Source organism: Rhinopithecus bieti, unplaced genomic scaffold (genome assembly GCF_001698545.2).
Source record: "Rhinopithecus bieti isolate Rb0 unplaced genomic scaffold, ASM169854v2 scaffold_49381, whole genome shotgun sequence".
Lineage (NCBI taxonomy): Eukaryota > Metazoa > Chordata > Mammalia > Primates > Cercopithecidae > Rhinopithecus > Rhinopithecus bieti.
The window spans coordinates 251,258-263,537 of NW_016819572.1; the positions used below are offsets into that span (position 1 = coordinate 251,258).

A 12,280-nucleotide genomic window follows, 5' to 3' on the forward strand; every position below is an offset into this window, starting at 1 on the left:
TTTTTTTTTTTTTTTTTTCATTTTAAGGCATTAAGTAAATGATTTCTTTTTCCTACTGACAGATGAAAATTAATAGCAGAAGAGAAGAAATATTGTTTAGCATGTGTTTCTAAAAATATGGGCCTTAGATATATGATTAGTAAGAAACCCAAATTCATTGGTATTGTGTCATTAAAAGAAGAAAATCAAGTAAAGAAAAATGCAACATATGAGGAATGAAAAAAATTGATATTAGTCTAAACAAAAACATAGGCTATCTGCTAAGATTCTCAAAGAACCACATCTCCGTCTTTAAACCTATGTCTTTCTCGTTTTTAGTATTTTCGAGCTCCAGAAGAATATTTATTTGTCCTATTATTACTTTATCATGGTTCAAATAAACTGAACTCCAGAATGGAGTCTCCACAGGGAGATTTTTTGCCTGCTTTGTTCACTGAGGAATCACCAGAACCCAGAATGATGCCCAGGGTATAGGAAATGCTCAACAAATATTCGTGAAATAAATGAATATAATCCTGTAAGGAAAAATTGGGAAAAACTTTGGCTCATCCATTATGGTCACCTTTACCTGTCAGTGTTCTTAACTAGACTATTTTACAGCTTTTTTTTTTTTTTTTTTTTTGAGGTGGAGTTTCAGTCTTGTTGCCCAGGCTCGAGTGCAATGGCGCATCTCGGCTCACCGCAACCTCCCAAGTAGCTGGGATTACAGGCATGTACAACCACGCCTGGCTAATTTTTGTATTTTTAGTAGAAAAGGGGTTTCTCCACTTTGACCAGGCTAGTCTTGAACTCCCGACCTCAGGTGATCCGCCTGCCTCGGCCTCCCAAATGCTGGGATTACAAGCGTGAGCCACCCCACCCAGCACCTTCACCTAGTTTTTCACATGTATATCACTTTGAAAGTCATTTGAAAAACGATTTTAGAAACTAGGTGAAGAGAGAATTTTGAAAAATCTTTGAAATGTTAAAACTTAGAATTCAAATGTAGTAATTTTGAGATTCTATGAAACTAATATTATGATATTACTAGTGAAATAATTCAATATTTCATTTTGTAAGTACTTCTTAAGCAATGTAAAATTGTTAATTGTTTAGTAATGAAAAGAGAAAAGAGATAAGCAAATTATCCCTGGCAGAACAGTTATCTTGACATGTTTCCATTAAAAATATAAAACTTTTTCAGACTATTAAAGTAACGCAAAATTACCTGGAAGAATTACTCCCTGTAAAGCCAGGTCCGATACTGTAACTCACATTAAGGGCTCCCTTCCAGCTCTCATCTGGTGGAGCGATTCCTCCCAAGTGGCTGTCAAAATAAAATGAAAGTGACAGAAAAAGGCTGACTATCACCATTTCTAAGGAGAAATTATAAAATTTGATGACAATATTTCATTCATATATAACACAAATATTTGTCATTTGTGCCAGGTACTATCAAAAAGTCCCCACTTTGTGGGGCTCATATTCTAGTGAGAGAGCCATACTGAAATCAATACGTAAAATATGTAATATGTTAGTGATAAGAGCAAAGAGAAAAAATAAAATAGTGATGGCAAATGGGAAGCCCATCTCCTTATTTTTGACCTTAATTATTTATGTGGGGATTCACTGAATCCAAGAAATCCTAAATATAGGAAATTAATGACTCCATTAAGGAGAATAAACTAATTTGTAAAGAAGCTGCTGATTACATAGTAGGCACTCAAACAGTTATTAAGTTGTAATACTCATACAGGCATTTAAAAATGGCAGTTGAAAGATATGTAAAGAAATATCAGTTATAGAATACAATAATTGTTTACTATATTCTAAATATGGTGCTAAGTATTTTACACATATGATCTCATAATAACACTATCAAGGAGAAACAGTTACTAGCTTCATCTTACAAATGAAGAAACTGAGTCAGAGAAAGTTTAAGCAACTGGTCCAAGGTCATACCTCTAGTAAGTGGGGGGCATTGTCATATTCTTATAATACGCATTGAATATAAATATCTAATGAATACCTATGAAAATTCAATTGCTTGAAAAATCTCAAATCAGAATTATCTTTGGACATCGTTTTGTATTTGAGAATTTCATCTGCAGCAAACAGAGAGCTATTTTATTTTTATTTCTTAGTCACCAAATGACTACTTTTATGAAATAAAAGATAATATACTCTGTTATACCTATTTTAGGAGTAATTTAGTTATAAACCTTTATGTTTAACATAAGAATGCCATGTTGGTTTTTGATGAGAAAATAGACACCTAGTGCAAAATATCTTAATCTCATATCCAACAAGAAAACTATACCGTAATAATATTTCTGCATCATTATATCCAATAGGATGTACAGGTATTTTGGGGATTCCCACTCCTTCTTCAACATCAAGTCTGAAAGTGTATTCTAAAAAATCAAATGCATAAAATGAAAACAATTTAAAAATCTGAGCAAGAGATATACAGGGATTTTTTGCATTACCATTGCAGATTTGCTATACATTTGCAATTATGCCAAAATTAAAAGTTCCCGGCCGGGCATGGTGGCTCACATCTGTAATCCCAGCACTTTGGGAGGCCAAGGTGGGCAGATCATGAGGTCAAGAGATAGAGACCATCTTGGCCAACATGGTGAAACTCTGTCTCTACTAAAAATACAAAAATTAGCCAGGAGTGGTGGTGCACACCTGTAGTCCCAGCTACTTGGGAGGCTGAGGCAGGAGAATTGCTTTAACCCAGGAGGGAGAGGTTGCAATGAGCCAACATCAGGCCGCTTCACTCTAGCCTGGTGACAGAGCAAGACTCCGTCTCAAAAAAAAATTAATTAATTAATAAATAATAAAAGTTCCCCCAAAGTCAGATAATTGTTTTACCTAATTCATCTTATTTAATAAATCATCTACATTTTAAGGTAATATTAATTATAGAGATGNGATAATTGTTTTACCTAATACATCTTATTTAATAAATCATTTACATTTTAAGGTAATGTTAATTATAGAGATGACAGTTTTCCAAATTTGTTTTGACATTTCACATAATTTTCTTGACCTTTACAACAATATTTTATTTCCTCAAGGATCTTTTGAATCTTTCTCAGAGAAACGTTATTAACAAGATGCTTAGAAAATGTGTCCCAGATTCTGAAACTATAAATAATTGGGAAAAAACCCAAGAGAACATATGCAATCTTGGGAATAAATGAGAAACATCTTATTCAAATAGTAATGTAATATATTATCATTCAAGGAAGACTGAAAATTATTGCCAGCCCTAAAACCTCATTGGAACTGTGGCTTTCAGCCAAGATAGAGTTAAAGGGACCAAATTTACCTTCATGCCTGAAACACCTTATTTTTTATTCACCTTATTTTATGTAAATGAAACACTTTAAAAATAATAAAATATGTAAAATAATAGTTCTATCATGAGATTTTTATTAGGTAAGTAGCTTCATGAGATAATTGACTGCTGAAACAAAAATTTTAACAATATGATTAGGTAGTAAATCAGTAAGCATATAAGACTTTCATAACACTATTAACTAATTTGACCTAATTGACATTTACAGAATACTCCAACCAAAAGCAGAATATGCATTATTTTCAAGTGCAAATAGAATACATATTAGATAGACCATATCTGGGCCATAAAACATGTCTCAGTAAATTCTCAGTATGTTCTGCAACCTCAGTGGAATTAAATTAGAAATCAATATTAGAAAGATACCTAGAACATCCTCAAATATTTTAAAATTAAATAACACCTTTATAAATAAACCATGGGTCACAGTAGAAATGAAAAGGGAAATTAGAAAGTATTTGGAACCAAATAAAAATAAAAACAGCCTAGGCAGCACAACAAGACCCATCTCTAAAAGCAAACATTAAAAAATTAACTGGACATGGTGGTACATGCCTATAGTTCCAGCTACTAGGGAGGCTCAGGCAGGAGAATCACTTGAGCTTGGGAGTTTGTGGTTACAGTGAGCTGTGGTTGGACCACTGCACTCCAGCCTGGGTGACAGACAAGGTGACAGAGTGGGATCTTGTCTCTAAAATAAAGTAAAACTACAATATATTAAAATCTGTAGGATGAAGCTAAAGTAGTGCGTATAGAGAGAGGTATAGCACTAAATAATCCATCTTAGAAAAAAAGTTAAGTTTCCGACAAATGACATCAGTTTCCACTTTCAGAAACTAGAAAAAGAACAAATAAAGGCCAGAATAAGCAGGAGAAAGGACATGGTAAATATCACAGCAGAAATCTAAGAAATAGAAACTGGCTGGGTTCCTGATGGCTCATGTGTGTAATCCCAGCACTTTGGGAGGCCAAGTCAGGAGGATTGCTTGAGTCGAGTTTGAGACTGGCCAGGGTAGCATAGCAAGAGCTATCTCTATTTAAATTTAAAAAAAGAAATAGAAAACAAAAACAATAGTAAAGATAATCAATGAAACCCAAACCTGGTTATCTGAGATCAATAAAACTAACAAACTTCCAACAAGACAGATCAGGACAAAAGGAGAAAAGACTAAATTGCTAACATCAGGAATAAAGGAGAGAATATCACTCTAATACCTGCAGACAGAAGAATAGTAAGAAAATATTATAAACCACTCTATGCTCATAAATTCAACAAGTTAGATGAAATGGACAAAATCTTTGTAAAATGCAAACTACCAAGACTGACTTGAGAATAAATAGATTATATATAAAAGAAATTCAATTTGTAGTGAAAAAACAGTTCTACATAAAAAACTTCAGGCACAGATAGATCCCTGGAGAATTCTACCAAGTATTTATAGACAACATTGAACCCATTCTTTATAAGCTCTTGCAAAAAAGTGAAGATGAAATGATTCCCAACTCATTCTAAGAGGCCAGCATTTCTCTGATACCAAATGACATAAAGATATTACAAGAAACTAAATCTACAGCTTAACATCCCTTATGACCATAGACAGAAACATTCTTAAGAAAAATATATCAAAAATTCAACAGTATGTAAAAGGATAATACATTGTCACCAAATTGGATTTATTTTAGGATGAAGGGTTGGATTAACATTAAAAACGATCATATAATTTAACAAAAGTAAATAATAACATATGATCATCTCTGTGTACATAGAAAAAAACATTTGGCAAAATCTTATATACATTTCTAATAAAAACGCCCAGTATATTAGGATAGAAGTAAATTTCCTCAGTGTGACAAAAGGAATCTATGAAAAACCTAGAGCTAGCATAATATTTAACAGAGAAAGAGTGGATACTTCCCTGTTGGAACAGAAGTAAAAAGCAAGTATGTCTGTTGTAACAACTTCTATTCAATATTGTACTGGAGTACCTCTATAAAATGTATATAAAAAGAAGAAAGAAAAAAAAATGTCCTGGAGGTTCTAGCCAGTACAATAAGGCAAAAAGAAGAAAGAGAGAGAGAGAGAGAGAGAGAGAGAGAGAGAGAGAGAGAGAGGAAGGAACGGCATGTAGACTGAAAACCAAGAAAAATTATCTTCGTTTGCAGATGACATAATCATGTATGTAAAAATGCTGATAGAAGCTACAAAAACTAGCAGAATTGATGGGTTTAACAAGTTTGCAGGATACAAGACCAATGTATTTCTTCTAGAAATAGAACAATGTTTTCATTTCCTAGTAATGAAAAGTTGGAATTGAGACTTTGCAATAGCATAAAACTATGAAATGTTTGTGGATACATCTGACAAAAGGTATGCATGATTCATACAGTGAAACCATAAAACTTTGCTGAAAGAAATTAAAGATTACAAAGTTACATTTTATTTATGGATCAGAAAAGTAAATATTGTTAATTCAATTCTCCCAAATATTGCCAATTCTCCCCAAGTTGATTTATATATTTCATTCAATCTCAATCAAACTCCCAGGAGGCTTTTTGGTGAAAATTGTAAATTAGTTCTAAAACTCACATGGAAAAGACCAAAATTAGGCACAACGTTTTGAAAAATAGAAGCGTTGTAACCTGGAAGTTGTACACATCTGTTAGAATGTAGAATTGAAAAGATTGACATACTAAATATGAGTGAGGACATAGCAAATAGAACGCTCATACATTACTGCTGAAATATAAAATGAAACAACTTCAGAGAACAATTTAAAAATTTCTGTGAAAGTTAAATATCCAACTAACCATAGTATTCAGGCATTTCACTTCCAAATATTTCCCAAAGAGAAATAAGAGAACACATACATACAAGGTCTTGTACAACAACTGTTCATGGTACCTTTATGTGCAATAGTCCCCACACTGAAAGCAATCCAAATGTCCACCTACAAGTAAAGGAGTACACTGCGGTATAGCCATTCAAGGGAATACTACTCAGCAAAAGAAAGAAAAACTATTGGCCGGGCGCGGTGGCTCAAGCCTGTAATCCCAGCACTTTGGGAGGCCGAGACGGGCGGATCACGAGGTGAGGAGATCGAGACCATCCTGGCTAACCCGGTGAAACCCCGTCTCTACTAAAAAATACAAAAAACTAGCCGGGCGAGGTGGCGGGCGCCTGTCGTCCCAGCTACTCGGGAGGCTGAGGCAGGAGAATGGCGGGAACCGGGGAGGTGGAGCTTGCAGTGAGCTGAGATCCGGCCATTGCACTCCAGACTCCAGCCTGGGGGACAGAGCGAACTCCTGTTCAAAAAAAAAAAAAAAAAAAAAAAAAAAAAGAAAGAAACTATTGACAAAGATGCCAACGTGGACACATCTCAAAATAATCATGCTGACAGCAGAAAGCAAGAGGAATGGTTGCCTAGGGATTGGCATGAAGTGGGAAGGAAGAATTGAGAGGGTGAGAATATAAAAAGACGAGAAGAAGCTTTTTTGGGATAATAGATATGTTCATTATTTTGATTGTAGAGGTCATTTTACGTATGTAAAACTTCAAATTTTATGTTTTAAATAATACAAAACTCATTTTTTTTTTTTTAAAGAGAAATGTATGTATGAAGAAGAATACAATCCACTGGTAATTCAGGGAACCTAAATTGTCATTTGTTAAAAGGAGCATTACTTTAGGTATGAGGATCAGTATTTCTGAACTCTAATAAAGGAAGAAGGAGAATATGAGTTTACTCCCCATGCCGACATCGCATGAAAATTTAAAATAATACAAGAAAAAATGTTTTAAAATCCCTAGCAGCAGTAATCCAAAATGATATAAGTGTACTCAATTTTAGTTTAATATTATTCTGAACATGCTTGCTTTTCCTCCTTTTAAAAGGGCAAGGAGTATTTTTGCAAAATTAGTGGACTGATAGGCTCATCCCTCACCTTTTGCTGGATAGCCTGGAGTGAGTGGGTCACCAGCACCATTCAAATTTAACACATTTCCTCTCTGGGCTGCAGTTCCAGGAAGATTCCATCCTTTGGGATATGGCTGGACCTCAGGAGCAAAGTAGTCAGCCGGATCTGAGTACAGGATGATTCCTATGGCTCCTGCTAACATGGCATTTTTAACCTGCAGGGGCAATGTGCAATTCATAATGCAGATATGGCAAATGGTTGGCTTATTCATATAAGAAAGACATTAATTTAATAATGGAAGGATCTTTAGACACTGCCTTTTATCATACAATTACACATTCAGTTCTCTTGGCTTTGAACAGAATTTCCCACCTGTTAGACCTAACAGACTTCCATTATTCCATGGAATTCTAAACAAGTTATCATTTCTTCTGTGAAACATTCCTATTATAACCCGCAACTGTAGAATTAATGTTCCTTCTTTGTAGTTCTACATTTTCTATATTATAGGATAGCTCATAATGTATTAAAATATCTTTTAAATGTCTATCTCCCCTATTAGGCTCAGGATGTTTTTGAAAACATGAACCATGTCTTCTTAATTTTAAACTACTCTAAAATCTTACACATCATAGAGTAAGCATTCTACAAATATTTATGGAACTAAACTGATTTAAAATTGTATGCAGAGCAGTCATATTTTGCGAAAAATGGCCCAGGGTTTTTGTAAACATCTTTCTAACAATTCAAACTGGCCAAGAATAGGAAAATGTACCCTGTGAGATACTAAATTCTTCTTCACCAAAAGTATTGTAGCAGAAGATGGATAACAGTCTTGATTCATAAAAATGCATTCCAATATTCAGAGAGCACCCTGTTACATCACTAAGAGTATAATCTGTCACAACTTTTTGAAGGAAAATTGATGATGTCTATCAAAATTTTGAAAGAATATACACTATTATTTAGCCATTTAATTTATATGAATCTATACTACAATAATCTTCACACAAATTTCTGAAGCATATATTGACAAGGATGTTCACAATTAAATTATTTGTAGTAGTAACAAATTCAAGATAAGACAAACATCATCAGTAGTGGAATGGTTAAATAAATTGCATGTTAATTCTGTGAAATACGATGCCATCATTCAAAATAGTGAAGTAATTAACAAGAAGTTATATAGAAATTACTAAGTACCAGCCACTATCCTAAGTGCTTTCAAACAAAGTCATTCAATAAGGACTCTATGAAATTGGTGCTATTATTGGCATTCACATTTTATATATGAGGAAACTTTGCAACAGAGAAGTTAAGTAACATGCTTAACTTAACATGCTTACTGTTACTTAATACGTTAAGTAACAGTAAAAGATCTAGAAAGAATAGGATCAGAACCCAAGTGATACGGATCTAGGGTTCTATACTCTTAACCAATGTATTACATAACTCTCAATGTGCAGACATGAAGAATATGAGTCTTGGCTGAATGAAAAAAATTAAGTCTTGTAATATACAATGTAAAAGGTAATAAATAAATATGTGTAAAATGGGCATATAGGGACAGATGTATTTATATTTCACATAATTAGATTTGAGAAAAGCTATTAAAATTGATTATATCTGGATAAGAAGTGGGTAATGCAGGGGAGCTCTTCATTTTTTACTTTACATAAATTTCCTTCAATTAAATTTCAAAAGCAAATATTACTTTTGTAACAAAATGATTAAAAAATACTTTTCTTTTCCAGGTATGTGAGAAAACATAAAACATGAGTTTCTGTGTACCCATGGCAAATAGGAAAAAAAAAAAAAGAAAGGAAATGTTTGAAAGCAATTTGGAAACTGAGAAGCAAGTTGGTCATTTACATTTACAGAATATATATATCCTCTCATTCTCTGTAGAAAAACAAATAATGCTGTACTTTATTTCCTCTGAAGATTTTTCCATATCTTGCAATAACAATCTTCCCAGTACAGTTGATGCCCATCTCTCTTTCTAGTTTGAAAAAGTCTTCAGTGCGAGCATAGTTCACATATACAAGATCTCCCTATAGGGAAAAGAAAATATATATAATGCTGCTAAAATTCAAGGAAAAAAAACAAAAAATAAATTTGCTTCACAATACTACATCATCAAAAGTGTTTCCTTTCTTTATTTGGGGAATAATAAACAGACCCACGGTAATTATGCAGAAGTCGTCAGAAAATCTTTTAAAATCCTGAAAAGGTTTTAAAAAATGACAATGTATAAGACTTACTTATTTATTTATTATACTTGAGACGGAATTTCACTCTGTTGTTCAGGCTGGAGTGCAGTGGCACTGTCTCGGCTAACTGCAACCTCCTCCACCTCCTAAGTTCAAGCGATTCTGCCTCAGCGACCAGAGTAGCTGTCATTACAGACATGCGCCACCATGCCCAGATAATTTCTGTATTTTTTAACAGTAGAGATGGGATTTCAACATGTTGGCCAGTCTGGTCTTGAACTCCTGACCTCCAATGATCTGCCCCCCCTCAGCCTCCCAAAGTGCTGGGGTTACAGGTGTGAGCCACCGCACCCAGCCATACATATTTAAATAGTGTATCCTGTGTTGAAGAAAGTATCAGTGTATACTAAGCCACAGGGAATAGAGTAAATAAATGTCATTTTAAAGATCCTAACTATATTTATTTACTTTCCAACCATTGCATTACCTTAAGAACCTCTGTGGTATGATCTATAAAATCCTATCTATGAATCCATAAAAAATTCAAACTATTAACAATGGAAGGAAGCTTGTAAAAACACCTACCGCCGGCTGGGCACAGTGGCTCACATCTGTAATCCCAGCACTTTGGGAGGCTGAGGCGAGCGGATCACCTGAGGTTGGGAGTTCGAGACTAGCCTGAACAACATAGAGAAACCCCGTCTCCACTAAAACAAAAAATACAAAATTAGCCGAGCATAGCAGCGTGCGCCTGTGGTCCCAGCTACTTAGGAGGCTGAGGCAAGATAATTGCTTGAACTCGGGAGGCAGAGGTTGCAGTAAGCTGAGATTGCACCACTGCACTCCAGCCTGGGTGACAACAGCGAAACTCCATCTCAAAAAAACAAAGCAAAACAAAACAAAAAACAAACAAAAAACACCTACTACCTCACTGAATTAAAAGCATGTTCAGCAGTTTCTTTGTTATTTCAAAGAGTGGCATCTGCTTCAGCAGGATCAGTTTTTAATGTATTTGTTTTGTTTCTTTTTTCTCAGGTGTTCTTTTCTATTTTATTACAATTTTTTTTTTAATTGGGGGATGAGGCTTTCATAGTACTGAATATCAAACAATGGATCAGCATGTATGATTCACCTAATTTCCTTTACTTTAGTCCTCTATACAGATTTTATATAGCAAAAGAATCATTTAAAGACTTGGATTACAAATGTATTTTATTTTACCTCTGGCATGCCTTGGGCTGAGAAAGCATTATATGGTGGAACAATATTTGTAACATTCTCGTAGCCATCTGGTGTTGGTTCGAAGTATGACGTTTTGAAAATCTAGCAAGAATTAGAACATGTCAAGTTGGACAGAAAAAATCCAGATTATTATTAAGATATAATTCATTTTGCCTCCAAGTATATACTTCAGATTAAGCATCCTGGAACTAGGTTCTATAATTAAATAGATAAATTACACTGACAACAATGAGAAAGGGCCTTATCATTATTATTGTCTTCCTAATAATAGAAACTGGCCTCAGGACTTAACACCATGTCAAACACATAATGGATACTGAATAATTCACTCTTAACAAATTTCTACTTTTACTTGACCCTACATTGCAATCCACATAAAATGGTCAGATTGTAAAACATAAAAAGTACCAACAATTTCACATACCTCAGTTTCATGTTCATCCACAATCGATATATAGTTGGCATTTGTCTCATTAGGGTAAGATAAGAGGACATCATAATGAACTAACTTGGCTGAATCTAGTCCAAATTTCTTCCACTGGGTTTGGATTTCCTTGGCAAGCAAGAAATTTTGTTCTGTTCCTGCCAGATGAGGAAGCTTTGTAAAAGAACTAAAATGAAAATAAAGTATAGGAGGGAGTTAAAGACTATGCTCAGATGATGTGCCTAAAAACTACTCTAAATGCACTACTTATGCTTTGGGCATTAAGTTATTGTTCCTATATGACAGATAAAAGAAACTTAGCTAATGTTACCAGTTTCTAGACAGGCCGATTTTTAAGTTATTTGTATAGAACTGCAGTTTTCATATTATGCTTCCTCAGAAAAGAACACATTTCATGGTAGACACAATCAGCAAAGGCTCAGCTATGAGAAGACACCCTGGAAGAATGTCATACTCCTATACTAATAATGTTCCTTTTTGCTGCTTGTCGGAACAGACACATTTTGGGAAAAAAATTAGATCTTAATATCTCGCAGGGACCACTTGGGCACTTCCATGTTTAACTTATATATTTCTACTGTTGATTGTATCATGTATGCAGTTGCTTATTTATCTCATTGATGTCAAAGTACATGCATTTTTATTTTTAATATCCCCTTAGTGCTTAGTTCTTGACTTTTACCCAAAAAGTACAGGCTTGCTGAATTTAATTTGGGCAATTAAATTGGTTCTGGATGTAAATGAGTTGTAACATTTATGTGACCTCACAAACTTAGTTCTTAGTGAGATTTATTTTACTTGGGGTGAATAATATTTTTAAAGTCCCTGGCCAGGGGTGGTGGCTGACACCTGTAATCCCGGCACTTTGGGAGGCTGAGGAGAGTGGATCAACTGAGGTCAGGAGTTCAAGACCAGCCTGGCCAACATGGTGAAACCCTATCTCTACCAAAAATACAAAAAATTAGCCAGGCGTCTTGGCGGGTGCTTGTAATCCCAGCTACTTGGGAGGCCAAGGCAGGAGAATTGCTTGAATCTGGGAGACGGAGGTTGCAGTGAGCCGAGATCATGCCAATGCACTCCAGCCTGGGTGACATAGTAAGATTATGTCACAAAAAA

The 12,280-nt window shown here is 34.6% G+C and overlaps 1 protein-coding gene across 1 annotated transcript in view; it reads right to left on the reverse strand.

Moving 5' to 3' along the window:
• NAALAD2 (N-acetylated alpha-linked acidic dipeptidase 2) overlaps positions 1-12,280 on the reverse strand; it is a 60,235-nt gene that overhangs the window by 29,374 nt on the left and 18,581 nt on the right. Inside the window, 6 exon segments of the mRNA XM_017859058.1 lie at positions 1,208-1,306; positions 2,300-2,393; positions 7,292-7,478; positions 9,193-9,318; positions 10,699-10,800; positions 11,144-11,330. Coding sequence (XP_017714547.1) covers positions 1,208-1,306; positions 2,300-2,393; positions 7,292-7,478; positions 9,193-9,318; positions 10,699-10,800; positions 11,144-11,330 — 795 coding nt within the window.